This window comes from Carya illinoinensis, chromosome 15, assembly GCF_018687715.1.
Source record: "Carya illinoinensis cultivar Pawnee chromosome 15, C.illinoinensisPawnee_v1, whole genome shotgun sequence".
NCBI lineage: Eukaryota > Viridiplantae > Streptophyta > Magnoliopsida > Fagales > Juglandaceae > Carya > Carya illinoinensis.
The window spans coordinates 38,969,599-38,989,771 of NC_056766.1; the positions used below are offsets into that span (position 1 = coordinate 38,969,599).

General features: G+C 34.3%; 1 protein-coding gene across 2 annotated transcripts; it reads left to right on the forward strand.

Moving 5' to 3' along the window:
• The first annotated feature begins 2,477 nt into the window (after positions 1–2,477).
• Positions 2,478–12,512, forward strand: LOC122297435 (transcription repressor KAN1-like). Of its 2 annotated transcripts, none has more exons than XM_043107480.1 (6): positions 2,478–3,725; positions 3,856–3,932; positions 4,469–4,514; positions 4,953–5,151; positions 11,266–11,359; positions 12,048–12,512. In XM_043107480.1, the coding sequence occupies exons 1-6, from the start codon at positions 2,981–2,983 to the stop codon at positions 12,168–12,170; spliced, it is 1,284 nt and encodes a 427-aa protein (XP_042963414.1). In that variant the 5' UTR covers positions 2,478–2,980; the 3' UTR covers positions 12,171–12,512. The 2 variants fall into 2 exon arrangements, with proteins under 2 accessions (XP_042963414.1, XP_042963415.1); XM_043107481.1 differs by having other exon boundaries at positions 2,485–3,725; positions 5,001–5,151.
• Positions 12,513–20,173: the final 7,661 nt, after the last annotated feature.

The window sequence follows — 20,173 nt, forward strand, 5'->3', positions numbered from 1 at the left end:
GCTCAATCCACCTCAACAAAAACCCTTCCCAGCGTTCTCAAGTCGCTTGAGCTCCTTCTCCTCTAGCCACTTTCACGTTTCTCCCATTCGTGTTTTTGGTTCACCAAATTCAAAGAAGATTTTGATCTCCCAATCGTAAACCCTAGTGTGCACACGGCCTTCCATTTAATTTGGTTATTGTCTCCGTTTGGGAAGCTAAAGTACTACATTTTCACCTTTGCTGGAATAGACGATTTTGTGCCTCCATTTCTAGTCCGAAGTTATCAGTCCTCTATTTTCAAGAATGATCAAACGAGGCTCCAGGTATCTCCTATTGCCACTGAATTTATGAAACCCCTTTACGAGTAGGTTGCATTACAAAAGTTGTCATTTCTAGATGTACACGAATTTTTTGGGTAATGTGAAACTGATGTACATGTGCCTCTGTTTGAGGTATACTGGTTGTGTATCTGCCTCTTGTGTTTGGATTGCTCAATCAGTTGTGGGTATTAGATAATTTGAGTATTCAGCAAATAAAACTTCTTTTTGCTGAACCAGAAGCAACGACTTGAACAACAATACCCAGAAAATGTGTTTGGACAAATATAACTTGTGGGTTTCCAATAATGTTTTGCTTGTATTGTATGATAGAAAATTTATATATAGGAACATTATAACATAACATCAAAAGACGCATAAGAAATGCTTAAAAGAAAAATAATGCAATATAACGATGTGCCAATTAATTAAAGAATATTCCTTTCTCCATCTCATTACTGGTGGTTTGCAACCTGTTTTTCCAACTTTTAGTATGTAAGTAACTTAGTGATATATACAAGAGCCAAGCAAATAAATGTCTCTTTAATTGCACGAGGAAAGCCCCAACTTTGTGACAAAAAGATCAAATTGCCATACTCTAGAAATAAGATAGGAGCATCTTGATTGTTTTCTAGGTGTTATGCTGATCTAAATACTTAGAAATAAACATTAGCTGAAGAGTTTGAGGGATTGAATAAACTAGAATAACATGTATCCTTCTGCCCCCACTATGGGCATCTCTTTCAATCAATATAGGAAGGTTTAGTGTGTGTCATTATATTTTTAAAACCATACAAGCCTGATTATGGCTTTCCTAATGAAAAAAAAAAAACTGTTAAGGCTAGAGTCTAACAGTCAAAAGCTCAGCCTCATAAAGCCTAGAATGATTGATTATCACACCTCAATTATGGCAAAACTTAACCCACTTATCTGTACCATCAGCACACATTGTTTAAGTATAGCTTGTACGTTTTTGCTATGGCCTAACCTCTTTTCGTATTGACATTCAAACACGTATAAATTTAGTCTGAATAAATTAACATTACAACTTCTCTGGTGCATAAAGCCATTTTTCTTGAAACTCATTATCACTTTAATAATTTTAATTATAGGGTAGCTAGGGTAATTTGCATTCATCTATAATCTCTTAAAAAAAAAACAGCAAACTTTGATCACTTGAATTTGTGAGGGGGTAACTTTTGGTCATTCTGGTTTATTAACAGCTTTTAAGTTGTCCAAATTAGGCTTTTTTATCTAAATTGAAGACCTCCACTCAATCTAGATCAGACATCTAGTACTTGATATGGACTTAAATTATTGAGTAAAAATATATTTTGGTTTGTTTCTAAGTACCTAATAAGTAAATGTAAATATTAGTACTCCAATTGGTCAAGGAGTTGGCATGCATCTTTTGCATACTTAAAACCGAATTAGCTGACTTTCCGGTTATTTGTTTCCCTATCCCTTGGTGAAGTTTGGTTGTATGCTCTGTGTTGTAATTCAAAATTTGATTTGTTTGAGGTTTTTTCTGATGGTTTCTTGTTTGTTTTCTGTTAAATAAACTCAACCTCAATTTTGCAACAATTTTAAGCGTTGGAAAAGACCTGATTTCTTATAGTGTGTCTTCCTCATTCACACATGCAATCTTAATTAAAATTGTTTTTAGGTGCAGTTTGGATGGTGAGTTAAAATGAAAGTTGAATAAAATATTATTATAATATTATTATTGTTTTGAGATTTGAAAAAATTAAATTATTTATTATATTTTATGTGAATATTTTGAAAAGTTGTAATGATGAGATTAAATGAAACATTTCTTGTATTCCAACTGGTCAAGTGATTAGTAATAATCACAAAAAAATTCAACTGAATCATGGAATCTAATTGGTCTTGAATCATTAAGATTTTGGTTTAATTATTTATCTACACATGAGAGCAAAAGTAAGATGAGAGAGAGAGAGAGAGAGAGAGAGAGAGAGAGAGAGAGAGAGAGAGAGAGAGAGAGAGAGAGGCGAAGATAGTGGGGGGAAACAATCGTAGATTAGTCACTCTTCTCTCTCTTGTATTTTTTAACCCGTCGTCTCCGGGGAAGTAAAACAAATTGCTTAATAAATTTTTGTAGTTTTGCGTGTATTGACTTAAGAGAAGAGAGAGAGAAGAGAAGAGGAGTGAGAGAGACGGGGCCTCTGTTGGAGTGTCATTTTCCTATATATACTCTCGAGGTAGTAAGAACACAGACCAAAATCTCTCCTTCACAATCTTTTCCAATCTATTTCCATAGTTTATTTGCAAGACCGCGCATCCTCCCCCTCTTTCCATCTCTTTTCCTGCTGAGGATGTCTGTTTCTTGAAATAGCTTTTGTTTTACACCACACCTTCTTCGATCTTTTTATTTCCCCTCTTCTTTTTCCTACCCCTGAGCATAGCTAAAGGTTTTCTTTTCTCTTTGCATTTATACTTCTATTCTACAGATCACTCCCGCCACACCCCCCCCCCCCCCCCCCCCCCCCCCCCCATCTCTTTCTTTCAAAGGGTTGAGAAACACCCATTTTGAAAAGTCACAGCTATTTGGGTTTGCCTGGGTGTGAGTTTTTTCCCCTTGAATTCTATTAATTGGAGGAGGCCGGTTTCAGTACTTGGCGTCAGAACCAGCACCAGCTTGAGAGAACTTCTGAACAAAAAAATGTTCCGGAAAGACAATATTTTTGAAGAACCTTCTTTGCATCCGATTCCTGATCTTTCGCTGCACATAAGCCCTCCAAAGAGTGCCCCTTCCTCAATTTGCACTGGAACGCATGAAGGGGATTCGAGCTTCGACTTTTGGCGCAAAGATGACAGCCTGAAATCCCACAGCGACAGTTCCATCAGAGACAGCAGTATTCAAGCTGAGACCGAGCTTTCTCTATCAAACCCCACATGTGGTTTGGAGGTTGAGAGTCCATGGAGAAGAAACTTCTGCACTGGCGGGGAAGAAGGTCAAAAAAGGCATATAAATCATGGGATTTCATCAGTACCGTTTGATCATGTTCGGGAGGGAGTCAAACCCATAAAAGGAATTCCTGTGTTCTCTTCTTTGGATCATTTTAAAGAGAGGGATAAGTTTTGCTTCAACCAAATGGCATATCCGTCTTGTGCTTCTACTCGTTCTTCTGCTTCCTTCAGTCCTTTTGGTGCAGGGGGTTTTGAACCTCCAGTGTCAAGGTATAATGGGATAACCATGGAGAATCTAAGAGCCCAACAGTTTCAATATCTGCAACAACAACACCAATATGCTGTTGGGGCCTCGGATTTCTCAAATGGCTTCATAAGATCAAGATTTATGCCAAAACTGCAGAGTAGGAGGAATATGAGGGCACCAAGAATGCGCTGGACAAGTTCTCTCCATGCTCGGTTTGTTCATGCTGTGGAGCTCCTTGGTGGCCATGAAAGTAAATATAGTTCTCACTCTCTCTCAACTATTTCCTTAACTGCTACTTACAGACACTCATATCTTTATCTTATGATTTGTTTTCATCTCGGGTTTTCTCTTTAATCTTTGCTTATATTTTTGGCTACTAGGGGCAACTCCAAAGTCAGTTTTAGAGCTAATGGATGTCAAAGATCTTACGCTTGCTCATGTCAAGAGCCATTTACAGGTACTGATGAAAAAAAAACACTCATCTTCCTCTCATTTACACATCACAGAAAACCGAAAAATAACACACTGCTCCTTTAGATCCCTCCCTCCCTCCCTCTCTCTCTCTCTCTCTCTCTCTCTCTCGCTCGTGGCTGTGGGGGTGCGGTGAAGACTTTGTTATCCGTATGGCACAGGAGCCGATGAATGCAGTGAATGAATGAATAATGAACAGTTGAGTCTGTTCTTTATGGAACAGGACAACTTCTACTTTTAAGGAGAGAGAAGGAAATAGAAAAAGTAGCCATCATTTCTCAATAATAGAAGCAATTACTGACCTTACCAAACATCAACCTCGTGGCCATTAAAGAAACCAAGAAAATCCAGAAAGCGAAGCATCTGATTTGATTTTTTTTTTTTACTGAAATATTATTATTATTATTGTTTTCCCATCTGAGCAGTATACTTCATTAATTTTATCTTTATTTTTGTCTAGCCACTTTAATTTATTGTTTTTCTTTGTTTTATATATATTTTTTCGTATATATGCCTAAGCAGATGTATCGAACTGTTAAGAACACTGACAAACCTGCTGCTTCCTCAGGTATTTCTTATTGCTTAGCCCCTTCTTTTTCCCTTATTAATTCCATGATTCCCGCTACACGTTTGAATTACAAAAGATTCTCTCCTTTTGCTTTACCCTTGCCTTTTACATTTCTAGCAACATACATGTTTACACATTCACCTTTATATGTACCCCAATCATACAAATAAACCCAAAATATAATTGAGAATGTGCATGTGTGTGCTGCATGTATGTATGTATTATCATGTATATGCTGCATGCACCTTCAAGAATTAAATATTTTAAAGGGGAAAAAAAAATAATTCAAAGCTTCCACGTTGGACGCTTTTCTATATTCTTTTATTATTCTTTGTTTGAATTAGGATGCATAGAGATTGGCTCAAATGTCAAAGTCATACCAAGTCAATAAAAAAAAGATGAAATACTCCGAAGAACGAAGGATTATTTTTCATGCAGATTACGAGCTTGATCGATCTGAATATGTCAGTGGTTTGCATGTATTAGATGGATCTGGGGATGAAGATTTCTTGAACACAACGCCGGCCCTACAGCAAAATGAGAACTGTCTGCTCAATCAAAGAAGAGATAATTCATCAAATGCTGCTTTAGAACATGAAATGGGATACCCTTCTCATCCCTGGAGTAACTCTTCCAGGTAATCAATTCTCTCTCTCTCTCTCTCTCTCTCTCTCTCTCTCTGGTATTGTTTGGGTTGCTTGTACTTTCGAGGCTGTACTCCTTTATGTTCGATGCACGGGTACTTTTAGCATTTTTTTTTTCTAAAGACTTTAAATTAAGAGTTTCTAATTCCAGCTTGCAGCTTTCGCTTTTCATTTGCTTTCTTTCTCTGTTTTGCTCCTCACAATCAATGTGGCCTTGCATCAACTTTCTTAATTATATTATATGTTCAGAAAATAATAAATAAATAAATAATCCTGGGAACTTGAAATTAATTACAGGCTATCTGTGTCCATAACGATATAAATTTGCAACTACGATATATATGTATGCCCTAAATTAGGTCCCTATATATAGATAATAGGACAATTACTTTATTGTTTTTTCCTTCCACATTCATTGAGTTTCCAGCTTGATCAGTACTTTTATTAATTCCAGCTTACCCTCGTAAAACATCAGCTAAAGCTGCTGCATGCACGCAGTACCATGCCTCTTCTACTTTAGATAACATGATTTACCAATGAATAAAGAGTAATATATATATATGACTTTTTACATGCTGCATGCATTTGATCTGCATATTTATGTACTGTACTCGACACCTTCTGCATGCATTAATATTGCTCCAACCTCTGGCATTATTAATATATAGTTTTAAAAAGAAATTTGCTATGGCCGGGCCCCTAGCTAGCTACTTCAAGTACTGTAGTGCATTCATGGGTCGTCAAAACTTTTATAATTATGAACATCATTAATATATGTTAGGAAAGCTATTTTTTCTTATTAATTAGATGAATAAGCTGTAGTACTAAGACCTACCCACCTTAATAAATTTGCATATGTGCACGTACAGTACTAGATATAGCATAGCTGATCGATTGAAGTTGTTGATAATTTCATCATGGATATAATGAAAAACAATACTATAATTCAGTAGGTATATATATTATACGTACATTAATAATCTAGAGTACTCTCATGATAGCATGCTTAATTCCCTTGAATTATGTATGCTGTAGGATTCAATCAACCTCCATTAATCAAATCAAAGCTCCTTTAGGCACTGACACTATATTTTATCGATGATCTCAAGTTAGCCATATATATTTCTCCAATATTGCATCCATGGAGGTGCAGTAAATCTATGACAGTTTAAGATAGCAAAAATGGGTAAGCCAGAAGAAGAATCTCTTGGCATGGCCTAAGTTCTCACATTCCATGATCATTTAAATCCAACATCGCCTTAGGTTCAGTACTACTACTACTCGTTTCATTTAAATCTTGGCTTATAATAAATAAACATTTAGATTCTAACGCTTGCAGTACTACACGTCTATCCCAACTCTAAACAGATCTAATGCCATTTTAAGATCCATGGCATGGCTTTAAATTAATATGTGCAGTAGTATTAGTAGTGATGGTTTCTTTTTAGCTCTGAATGTGATGATTTGAAAAAATATGCAAACGAACTCCCTCTTAATATATGTGAAATATGCAGAAGGGTTTCAAAATTGGTTTTGGTTTGAAACTAGTTTTGAAACAAAAGCTAAATGATCCTGGATTATTTAGAAATTAAAGGTATCGAATGAGATTTCATATTAGTAGTTGTGAGAAGAAAGTCGTGTGGTTTATAAATATGATTTGAATAAGCTCTAATTATGATTTTGATGAGTTCTTTAGTTTGAAGTATAAGGGCCAATAAGTCGTTTGGTCTTTAGAAATAATATAGATTTAAGCCTTGTTCGGAGAATATGAGATGAGATGAGAAATCTGTCAATAATAGTAAAATAATTTGTGAATAATAGTGAAATAGTTAGAGTTAGAATTTTTTATTGGGTTTTAAAAAATGAGAGAAAAAAATTAAATAAAGATATTATAAAATTAAAATATTTTTAGAATATAATTTTTGTTTTGAAATTTAAAAAAGTTGAATTAATTTTTGTATGTTTTGTTTGATATTTTGAAAAAGTTGTAATGATTAGGTAATGATTAGATGAAAAAATTGAAAATTAAAAAGTGTTTGTGTTTAAATGATAGTTGAGAATGAGATAAGATGAGATGTGTTTTCCAACTTGGCCTTAAATGAAGGATATTCTAGCACCCTGGTTTGAGTATGGACGTTTAGTGTATGCAGCTTTCCCATTTCCTAGTCAAGAAAATTTTCAAGGCTTACAATGTGATCTTAATTAAGAACTCTAATTATAATATTAATTAGTCCTTTTAATATATATAAATTAGAAGAATTATAAATATAAAGAGATTATACAAAAGTAAACTGATAGAATGACATGGTTTCCCATTCAATGGGAGGATTCACGAATTATATGAGTGGTAAGTCATCAAAGTCAACATAGTACTAGTAAATCCTTGCGGCATTAAGAAGCTATGGAATGACTTGGAGTTTCATGAGAACATCAAAGATTTGAATGAAAATGATTTTGATCCCATAGGATGATTAAATCTCATATAAGGAGGGAGGATTGTGATGCTATGATCACATGAGTGTTAAGCTCCGATTAGTTATTTACTAGGTGAAACAAAATGTATAAATGATTCAACGATTCTTCATTAATCATAACTTTGATTCTTCATTTTGGTCTACTATAGGACAACTATGGCTCACATGAGTGGGTTTGTGATGTCCCTTTCCCTTGTGCCACCCATAGATGGGAGAGGCTTGATTTAAGGTGGGGGTTGGATGAGGACAATTGGCTATAATTTGTTTTCTAGCTTGGAACCAATTATAAAGTTATCTACTAAACACTCTTTATTTCTGCTAGTCTAAGCTCTGTTTGGGTACTAGAGTATTCTAACAATACTCCACTACTATTCATTATTTTATCATTACTTTTTACATACTTTTCACTACTTTTTACTACTATTCACTACTATTCAATATGTTATCATTATTTTCTCATTATTATTTACAAAATGTCTGAGATCATCTAGCTCACTACCCAAATGCAACCAAAGTTTTGCAACTGTTTTTTAGAAAGTGTTTTTTGATCAATAACTTAGGTAACAAAAGGTTTCAATATTGTTAGTGGCTTTATGTACACACACACATACACATATATACATATGTATATATACAAACATACATATATAAACCCATGATATAAAAGGATTTTATTCATTGTTGCCCTAGTTTCTTACTTCATTTAGGCCCCCACCCAAAGGTTTATTCTTCTTTACCTCAAGTTCTTCATGTCATTATCTTTATGTCAATAACTTTCTCATCTCGTGCACTTTAATATAGATCTCAACTTGCTTGATTGATTTTGGTTCTACACCTTTTGCTTCACTCGATCACCACCATTGGTCCACCATGACTCCTCTTCCTTTTCCTTCTTTGAAATTATCGTTCATTGGTAAACTATGTGCCTTCATCTCTGTATAGCTCACTGGCTTATCTGTCTCTTTGCTTCTCTCGCACTATTTATCGATAGGTCTCTTGAATCTTGATTTTCAGCCTTCATAGGCCATTTTTAGTCATTGATTAAGTCTTGTCTCTATTAAGGGCGGGGGTAGCAAGCCTCCTAGAGAGCAATGGTACTGTTTGGAGATGTTCTTTGATAGATTTGGGTTTACCAGTTATAAAATCATAAAATTCATACAAAAGTATTAAGAGTGTTTTATATGAAATCATAAAATTCATACCAATTATAAAACTAGTATTAAATTCATATGTGATGAGACGGCCTAGCTTTAAACTTCCAAGATTTGTAAGTTGAGAGCCGAGGATATTGTGGATTTAGAATTTAGATATGTGATGAGACTTTTAAGATTCAACAATATATGATTTGGGAGAGGTCGAGATTCGATATTATTGATGTGCCTTAATTCACAAAGAATAATATGATGAGTACTTTAGGGCCAATCTCAGATTTAGAATCATTACATACTATATTTTACTAGGCTTTTAATGTGAATCTCTATCATTGAGGTCTTGATCAACGGTAAACACTCTGTTAAATCACATCTATATATCACTTCCAAATTCAAATATTAATTATCATCTTATAGTATTTATCATCTTATATTAGTGCGTGACTTTAAACTTACAAATGATCATAAATTAATGTGCGCGGACATGGTAGGTAACATCTTTACTATTGAATATTTATGAAAGCAATTGGTGGCTAGCTAGGAAATACAGGAAACTTTCATCTAGAATCAACCTATATATATATATATGAAAAATTCTATTCATCACCCTCATACCACATACCATACATAATTTTTTTTTTCTTACCGAATATATGTATGATAAGTAGAAGAAATTAATTAGTTTAGAAATAATAAAACAAAAAGTAATTAAAAAAATTAAAAATAAGTGTGGTGTGTACTGGTGTACATATTGGGATGATGAGTAACAAGGTTCTATATATATATATATATATATAGAGAGAGAGAGAGAGAGAGAGAGAGAGAGAGAGAGAGAGAGAGAGAGAGAGAGAGAGAGAGAGAGAGAGAGAGAGAGAGAGAGAGAGAGAGAGAGCTTGTATGGGGAAGAACTTAGCTAGGTACGACGTTGGTTTCCGGCCAGGCACTGGGTGTGTAGGGTTAATGGTTGGCTATTCAAATCTTATGCCAACCTATACAAGAATGGAAGTAGGAGATAGCTAAGGGAGAGGCCGGTGCGTGGTGGGAGAAGGAATGGTTCAAGAAGGATATTATATATACTCTCTAGTGCTAGTACTGCATGTACAACGACGTAGCCTACCAAAACAAAGGAGATAGTCATATATTATAAGGCCAAGAACTAAAGCATTCTTGCAAGAGATTAATCTCGTACTCATGAGACTGAACGCTTAATGTTTTCCCTTGTATATTCTGACTTTAGGATACTAATTGGCTAGCTCGGGTGCTTTTTTTACTTACTTTTCCTAGAACTTGTTTAATTGTATGACAAACTAGGAATCGATCGAGCAGGGCCTGCATGCATGCTTGCGTCGACATGCACTGATCATGCAGCTGGGTGGCGTCGAAAAAGTGCTAAATTAATTAAGTCTTTCTATTGAACTGATCAAAAGTGTAAGGCATGTGAACATATGCTCTTTTGCTTCAATCCCCCACCATCTTTACACATGTGACAGCTAATCTTTCTTGACATGCATGCACAACTTTGGTAAAAAAAAAAAAAAGTGGGTTTTGTTACTTTTGTACAACTTTAACATTGCAGTAGTACATTTATAACATCTGGTTCATGTTGTGATTCCAATGTGTTCATTGATTGGAAAGTATTAGTAGCTAGGAACTACATATATTTAGTACTTAATTACAAATTAAGAACCCACAATTATATACACACACATATATATATATATATATATATATATATATATAATTCCAATCCTCCTGACCGGGTTCTTCTTTATCTAGCTAGCTTACCTTCAAATGCTATATATATATATATATAAGGGTCATATATAGAAAGTTGTGCGACCTTGAAATCGGCATTTTATAACATTTTAGGGTTTTGTGCTGAGTAGATGTACATATCACAAGTTCACAACCAGGTCAGCTGGAGAGATTACTGCAGGAATCAGGAATGAATCATGCATATATTTAAACTTTTTGTCGAGCTATCCTAGCTGCTGCATCCATGCACACTTCTGCTAGCTAGCTGCTAGCATGGGTATATCTCTTTACTCTTTAGTAATTAATAAAATGTACAAGATATACATGAAGTACCATGAGTACTGGATTTGTTTGATATCTGAGTAGGAACAGTTCTATGACCCCCAAATGGCAATATTATCATGTGAAGCTTTTCTAGCTTGGTTTTACGGTCTGTTGCATTTCTTTTCTACTTGAATAGCAAGACTTGACCTAAATGCGTGCACGTGTTCAATCACCAGTACTTAACAAGCATGGTACAATAATTGGACATTGAATTAATTAATAGACAGCTTTGAATTTGCCAGCCTACGTTGTTATTATTGAAATTTTTTAGGGTGAGGATTAATGAAGAATATGATCACCTCCATTTTATGGATTTTATTAATGTAAAGAGTGATGCTCTGTCGGGATTTTTGGACAAAATCATTGAAGAATATTAATTAATTTTCTTACAAAATTGTTGCAGTGGAGGGTCATGGGTGCAAGCCAGTTCGAGGAATCTGGATAAAATAAGACCAGAAATGCTGCCATCTCAACTAAGATCTGGAGACCAATTTGAGGTAGCTAGCGACCTAATGCTAGATCATATTATAAACGATACTTTTAAAAGGAAAATAATTTGTTTTATATATATATGTTATATATTCCCCAGCCTGCAAGGAATGTGCATGCTTATATATTAACTATCATCTGCATGCATGCCCAAGCACCCTCAAACAATACATGATGCATGCATGTCCATGAATCATGTATACATGATCATGATTAATGCATCATGTCTTGCCATACACTCAAGCTGCTTTTTGTTTTATATATAAATTATGCAGTATAAAATCTAAGAACAGTACTTAGAAGTAAGATTAACAGCTAAAATGAGTAGTAGATTGTGTCAGATCGAGCCCTAGCTATGTGGGAGATTGAGATGTAGAACTGAAAAAAAAAATGGAGATAGAACTTGTAGAATACCAAGATGCAAACACACAAGATTATAGTTTGGTTTAGAACTTTTAAATGAGATAAGATAACTCCACTTTGATGAATTTGCATAAAATATCCCAAGATCGTTTTATACAAATCTGGTTCTGTTTTAGTACTATATATATATATATATATATATATATATATATATATATATATATATATATATATATATATATATCTCTTCTTTTTAACAAATGGTTGCTTTATTGTGTGCTTTTGTGGTCTAAAATTAACTGATATAAGTTTCTAAACTCCTCCTGGCTGCAGGTAAGTGATCATCATTTTGCCCAATCAAGAAACTCCAAAAGATCAAGTTTTGATCACCTCAAGAATCCTAGCTTGGAGTTCACTTTAGGGAGACCCGACTGGCACAGCAATGAACACGACTAATTTCAATTAATGGTATGGCCATAAATATTGTTTTAGTATTTCCAAGATAAGGAAGTAGAGGCAGGAAAGAGCACTAATATATAATATTAATATAGGTACTACAGTTAGTCATGAGCCACTAAGAAAAATCATGATCTCTCTATAAGTTTTTTTTTTTTTTTTGGGTTTTTGGGGGTTTATGATCTTCTTCTGTAACTTGCTTTCAAGTCTGTACATACTTCTTGTGCTAAAAGCTGCTCATGGTTGTGAGGTAATGTGAATCGGTAAATTTCATGAATGAAGCTGCAAAAAGCAGACGAAAAGAAAAGAAAAAAGAAGGAAGGAATCAGTTATAATGGTGCATTATATGGCTTTTATTCTCTCATCTTTTTCAATGCCCTCCTCTCTATCTCTTCAATCTGTGGGGTCATTTCAAGTGATAAGTATGTGAAATCTTGACTTCTATGGTACCTCTTTTGTTTCTTATGGTCATTAAGAGATTCATGTCTGATTTGAAGTTTCATTTTTGGACCAAGAATATTAGTATATATTTATAATAAGATAAAAAGGAATAATTTAATAAAGTTATAGTACTGATCTGCATGCTGTAAAGACATGAACATGGAGGGGTGGGGAGGAATAATATAACTACAATTTCTGTTGTTCACATGCAAACCATATTATATAATTACTTTTTGATAAAATTTGCTGATCTAATTTGCGTGTAATACACATCGATCATGGTGTTACTTTTGGGACACTCAGTACAGCTTTGCTTGATACCGCCATTAAAATTGCTGTCACAATTGCGGGGTGCACCATGACCCACATCTAATTATTTTAAACCTTACTGTTTCAAATCATGTGAACAACAGAAACACACACGTGTACACACACACACATATATACATGTGCTTGTGTGTTTGTGTCAGTGATATGACTATCATGATCAGAAATCTACGACAGTACTTAGTAGCTAGCTTTAATCTTAAGTGGAGCATTTATATATTCTGATCAGCAAGATATAGCATCTTCACCAGTTTATGTCTATTTCATTAATTATTGAATCTTGGCAAGAATATATTAATAAGAATAATAATATAATCTTCCATCTCCTTGTATACATGTAGAACACGTACAGCTTTCGTGGGAAAGTTTTGAAGGAAAATTTTGGCGAGACTACATTAAAGATGAAATGGGTATTGGCCCATCACGAAACTGTTAATCATGTGGCCAGGTAGCCACCGATCAACATGATAAAATGTCTGCCTAAATGATTTCACGAAAAACAGCTTACACACTCGAGCTGAATTTCAACTTAACAAGTTAGCAGTATGTATATAGGGAAAAAGAAGAAAACAACACCACCCCCAGAACTAGCAAGGATTCTGTCCATTTCATTAATTTTCTTCATAATATTGAATGGTGTTTTGCCGAATTCATTCGGAGTTAATGATCATAATAAACAAGTTGATTAATATGATCATGTTATAAAACTTTCTAAAATGAGAGAGAGATAGAGTTCAGAAAAGTTATGAAACTTATGAATTTCTTAAAGGATTCAACGATATATAAAGGATTCAACGATATATATAGGCGTACAAAGGGGACTATGCTTTTGACAGCTAGCTTACTATGCTGGTACTATGCTAGCACTATGCACTATGCATCTGACGACTAGATAAATGTGGTTATATAATTCAAGATAGTTTATAACACTTCCCCTTTGGATGACCATATTTAAAGAATATGCATCGTTAAAACCTTGCCAAGGAAAAGCTCTGTGGGAAAAAACCAATGGCGAAGGAAAAAGAGTACAGTATTCATGTGTATCGCCGAGTGCTTTAGGATTGCCTCATTAAAACCTTGCAAAGGAAAACCCAGTGGGATAAAACCTTAGCGAAGGAAAAAGAGTACAATCAGCACAAGTCTTCAAGACATTACTTCCCCTGAAAAGTGCATGATAACAGGTCTTCAAACCTCCGCATTCCAATGTTCTGTATAATCTTCTTAAATGTTGCAGTTGGTAGTGCTTTAGTGAATAAATCTTCCAGATTTTTACTTGACCATACCTTCTTGATATCAATTTCAACTTTCTTCTCATGAATTGCAATGATCTTCTTGTGTGTATCTGAAAGATAACTCGCATCTGTACATCCAACTAACTGTGGACTTGATCCATGTTGATAAAATAATCACAACTGAATCTTTCTGCTCATCACTACTCTTCTGGAGTTGTACTCTTCTGGAGTTGTACTCTTCTGGAGTTCTTGTAAATAACACAGTTAGTGGAGAATTCATCAACATTAAACCGCTAACCTCATTTTTTAATAAAAACGGTGGCCAGCCTTTTAAGATCAGACACGCATCGCGGATTTTCAACTCCTCTGTAGGTGTCAGGCGTGCTGTCAGGTGCCGCAGCTGTCAGGCGCTGCAGAGCTATGAAGCTATATTTCGTCTCTTTTCTCTTGCTTCACGAGAGATGTTGTATCATAATTTTCTCTATAAAAGAGATATTCAGCTCATCTTCATTCGCATCTCATCTTCTTCAATTTTCTGTAATCATACTGCATTTTTACTCTACAATCTCTTTCTACATTCTTATCCTGCAATGGCTCAACGATCTTCTCATGGCCAATATATGAGGTACTCTGCACCTCGTTCATCAGCTGTTCCTGCTTCTACCACAGGTGCTATCATGCAATATAATGATCTGACTCATAGGTCAGATAATGAAGCCATCTATGAGCTTGTGAGTCTTGGTACCCGATACTCATCATCCATTGTCGCATTTTCTCAGCGACTGCAATCCAGAACTTATAGAGTTGACAATCTCCACGAGAATATTACTATAATTCAGCGACTTCTTCTGGAGTCCAACATGAAGATAGAATCAATAAAGCAAGAGAATAGGAATTTAAAATCCTTGCTTAAATCTTCTTTTCGATTGCCCACCCCTTTAGATAGGGATGCCATGCAGATTCTTGAAGAACAAGAGCGTTTAAAGAATGAGGCAAAGTGCCTCAAATTTCTGTAATTCTTGCTTCAAGATAATAAAATAATATTTCACAAATATTCATATTTGTGTTTCTATCTTTTGGTAGATGTTATGTGTGCTCCCTTTTATTTCTTCTTTAATAATGCACACTTCATATCAAACCCATAATATGAATCTGAAATACTAATTGTATTAAAAGATGGTATTTCATGACTAATAACATCATCCATCTTCCCCTTGAAGCCGCAAGGGTTTCAGATTTATATTTCAAATATGTGCAGTTTTTATGAGCTCTTCTGGAGCATCAATGACATTTAAATCATATATATAAACTGCAATAATAGTTTGTTTCCATTTGCGTTTGGATTGCTTTAGATCATATAAGGATCTTTGAAACTTGATAGAATACATATTTCCAGATGTATTCATATTAGAAGCTTCAGACATTTTCTGTCCTTCAGGGATTTTCATATATATATCATGATCCAATGATCCATATAAATATGCAGTTAATCATGCATATCCAAACTCTCGGTAACTTTCAAGCTAATAAAAATCTTAATATGATTTCAACCACTTTAAAATCATATCAATATTATTTCTTCGAGAAACTAACTTGTGATTTCTATATCACATTTTCATATTAAAAGTTTCAGGCTTTTTATATCATGTATATAAATATCCACTGATATTTAACAAAAATCACCTCTTTAGGTGTTTGGACTTCAAGTCCATATTTATCACATTTTACTTAGTAATATCAATTCTGCAGGAATTGAAAAACTGACTCGTGATTTATATATCACATTTTTATTTCTTTTCCATAAATACCCACTGACATTCAACAAGCATCACCTCTTTAGGTGTTTGGACTATAAGTCCCGATGCATCATATTTTACTAGTGAATCAATTCTGCAGGAATTGTTTCTTTCAAATTTGGCCAATATTTTACGTCGTATTCTTCGACGATTCTTGATTCACTTTCATCATTACTTCTGGTAATGTCAATTGTCATCTTATATGGAAATATATTATCGACAACAATTTTATTTCTATCCATAATTTCTCCATTATTCATGAAATGTAACGAGATCTCGTTATTTTCATATACTTGTCCCTCTTCAAGGGAAGACATTTTTATGAAAAACCTCTTCAGGAGGCACTCTTCAAGAGTTTATATAGGAGAATTTTATACAGAGAATTTGGATGGACTTTATTGCTTGTTTTGTGGGAATGGCCTCTTCAGGAGTACCAAATTATTTGTGCCTTTCTCTTTTGAGATATTCTATCTTTTGTATCGATAAGTCTCACATGTCTTTATACATGTCTTTAGACTGCTGAATTTCTTAATTGTCCTACAGGGACTTCAATTCTCGCTGGGATTTTAGCAGCTAGAATATGAGACATTTTTATCTTATTGTATCCAAAATTTAATTTTCATCTGAACTTCTGGTTCACATATGATAATCAAGATAACATCGAATAATTTCATCTTATTTGCTTCAAGCAAACTTTTCTTTCCTCTTCTGGTGGTAAAACTTTATAGTAAAAGAATCTTCTGGTTCTTTTATGGATTTCCATATGAAAATCATTCGACTTATCGTAATTGATTTTGGATGATCAAGATAACCATGAAAAGATACAAATATTTTGAATCATATCACCTTTTGATGCATCATAATATTTGATTCAATAATTTGTATAATATCATCTCAAAGAGAAAGCTTACAGCTTTTCCAATACGAGCTTCTGGCCCGAAAATATATTCATTATCACGTCCAATCTCTTAGTTTCTTTGAATGAAACGCATCATTCTTTTCACTTCAGGGAATAGAATGATATAAATTCATTATCATTCACTTCAGGGAATGATGTAGATCTAGTAAGACGTGATTAATGATTCTTATCAAAAATTCATTATTTTGCTCAGTCATTGAAAGACCAGATATAAATTTAGAATATATTGTGAACGTTTGCATTTCATATTGCTACTTCAGGAGCATACTCGATATTACTACTTTAGGAGCACATTCGAGACGTTCATTCAAATATATATTCTTTCTATAATTTCAATTATACAATTTCAGGTACATAAATCATAATGAGCTTTTGGTACAAGTATCAATCATTTAAACTATGAGATACTCAAAAGCTATTATTGATTTAGGGCGATCCTTCAGGGATGCTCCATTTCCATTCTCAAATAAATTATATCATCAATAAAACTTGTATCTAAACAATATGAATAAAATTAATCACATTAAAATGTGAATTATAAAAATTTTAATTCATCATAGATATAACTTGAGATGTAATCATTAATATTCACCTCAAGAATTATAAATAATATATTGAAAAACTTACTTGAAATAGAAGATTACTATCTTCAGTGTCATCATGACCTTCGTGTATTGTAAAAATTAGTGTGATCGAAAGAAAATCACAATATATAACTCATGTCAAAAAACAAAACAAGTGAGTTCCATGTGATGGTGTATAAAGTAAAACTCTTTTTTTTTTTTCTTTTCAAACTTCCACGTTTCCTTTAGTGACTTTGTCGCATAAAGCCAAAATGTTAAAGATCCACTCTTGTAAATTGTATGTGAGATCTATTGTCAGTGGAGTCGGCCACGTTCATGGACTCCAACACCCTTATTCAAATGCTGCCGACAATCCCCATGCCTTTAACTTTGTCGACTGAGCAAAAGAAATCAATAGCTAACATGATGTCATCACCAAACTCCTCATTGATAATCTCCTTGATGCTTTTACCGAAATGCATGACTGCTTTATTCAATCATGCATACTTTTAGTCAAACTTTGGCTTTATATTGGCCAATTATGCATTTACACATGCAATTAATCCGCATAGTACATCTGCTACTCTATCACATCATGCTAAGCCATCTGCATCTACACATCAAAAAGTTAAAAAGGGTATTAAACGAGAATTGCACTGTGATTACTGCAGATCACAGCATCATGTTAATCTGGTGTATGGCCCACGATACCTCGCCACGCGCCTCCTAGAGAATGGAGTAGCCCAAGTCGAAGACTGAGCATTCTTTGCAAACTCCGATATAGGACCCGAATCCTTGAACGAAGACTTCCCATGGCCAGGTATTTTCCCTGAAAATAAAGCCCATCCAAGAAATAGAAAACAAGAGGAGGCAAAACAATAAACAAAAGCACCAGGATCGGCGTTGCCTTTGTCCTGCTAAAAATTGTCGACGTTGCCTTTCTCCATGGCCTTTTGGTTTTAATTTTTCTCTACCACTCTCTTACACGATTGAACAACCGATCGATGGATTCCGACGCAGATCAGAAGCAGATCGTGCTGATAACGTGTTATAAAACTTTCTAAAAGGAGAGAGAGATAGAGCTCAGAGAAGTTATGAAACTTATGAATTTCTTAAAGGATTCAACGATATATATAGGCGTACAAAGGGGACTATACTTTTGATGGCTAGCTTACTATGCTAGTACTATGCTAGCACAATGCACTATGCATATGTCGGCTAACTCACTATGCTGGTACTATGCTAGCACTATGCACTATGCATTTGACGACTAAATAAATGTGGTCATACAATTCAAGATAGTTTATAACAGATCAAATATTAGATATCAAGAGTTAGATGGCCATAACTTAATAAACGTTGAGATGTGGTTGATATGGTGAAAATACGATCAAGATCTCTTTCAAGATTTTATTCGAGTTCAAGCTGCTGGGTGTTAAGTGGGAGATCGAAATAGACAGATATATGAATTTAACTCTATACTATTTATTGATTAATGAATGCTACATGTCCAAAAATCCCGAGTAATAAATACTTGAAGGTATCATTTGTATATATTCCCAAATTCGGAACCATTTCATTTGTAAATATATAGCCCCTTGAAATTTAAGGATTTAGTTAACATGGTAGAAAACATAAGACCCAGCTTACCCAATGGCAGAACCTGCATCCTCAAAGAATGCAGGTTGCTCAGTACTATACATCCTCACGTACGGCAACTTGTGGTTGATCAGCCATTGAGAGGGGCTAAAAGTGCTGGAAGTACTCCAGGTGATAGCCTTTTTTCTAGTACAAAAACATTGCTTTAAACTCCACTGGTCTTGTAAAACTAAGGGGAGGTTTGGATGGTGAGATGAAATGAAAGTTTAAAGTTGTATAAAATATTATTAGAATATTATTTTTTAATAGTTTTTTTATTTTGAAATTTAAAAAAATTAAATTGTTTATTATATTTTGTGTGGGAATTTGAGAAAGTTGTAATGATTATATGAGTTAAATTGAGAGGCTCTCTCAATCCAAACATAAGCCCCAAAAATTGATCCCTAGCACACAGCTTTAATTGATTGATGATCAAGTATAATTACTATATATGGTTGAACTTGTAGAAAAATGAAGAACAAAATGGACAAAATTTGAACATAAAAACGACAATATGGTGACATTCCCGTGAGGGTATTTGTTCTACAAGTTGGTGATAGATAAAGAGAATTAAGTGTATTTAGTGCACACTAATGACCCCTATTTATAGGCCATGAGACACTAATTAGCAAAAGTTACAACTATTGGCAATACCATGATTGGTAAATGACATAATTCTAAACAAGTGACACAATCTTTTGAATAAATCAAAACGTTGTGTCTTTGGACACTTTGGCCTTAACCATCACCTCTCATTGAAATTAGCATCATAGAGAGGGTGTCATTCACTACAACAAAAATAGGTTTTAGTGACAGATGAAACTGTCACAAGAAATAGAAAAAACGTCACGAAATATATTTGGTGACGGTTTCTGACCGTCACCACCACTGTCACGTAATGTGCGTCACGGATTACATTTGGTGACAGTTTACTGTACAAGCGTCACTAAAAATATTTTTAGTGACGGTTGGGGATGTGCCGTTTGAAATAACGTTCGAACGTATTATTTTCTGTGACAGTTAGAATCTGTCACAGAATATAACGTTCGAACTTAAAATTATACGTTCGAACGTAAAAAAGACGAGC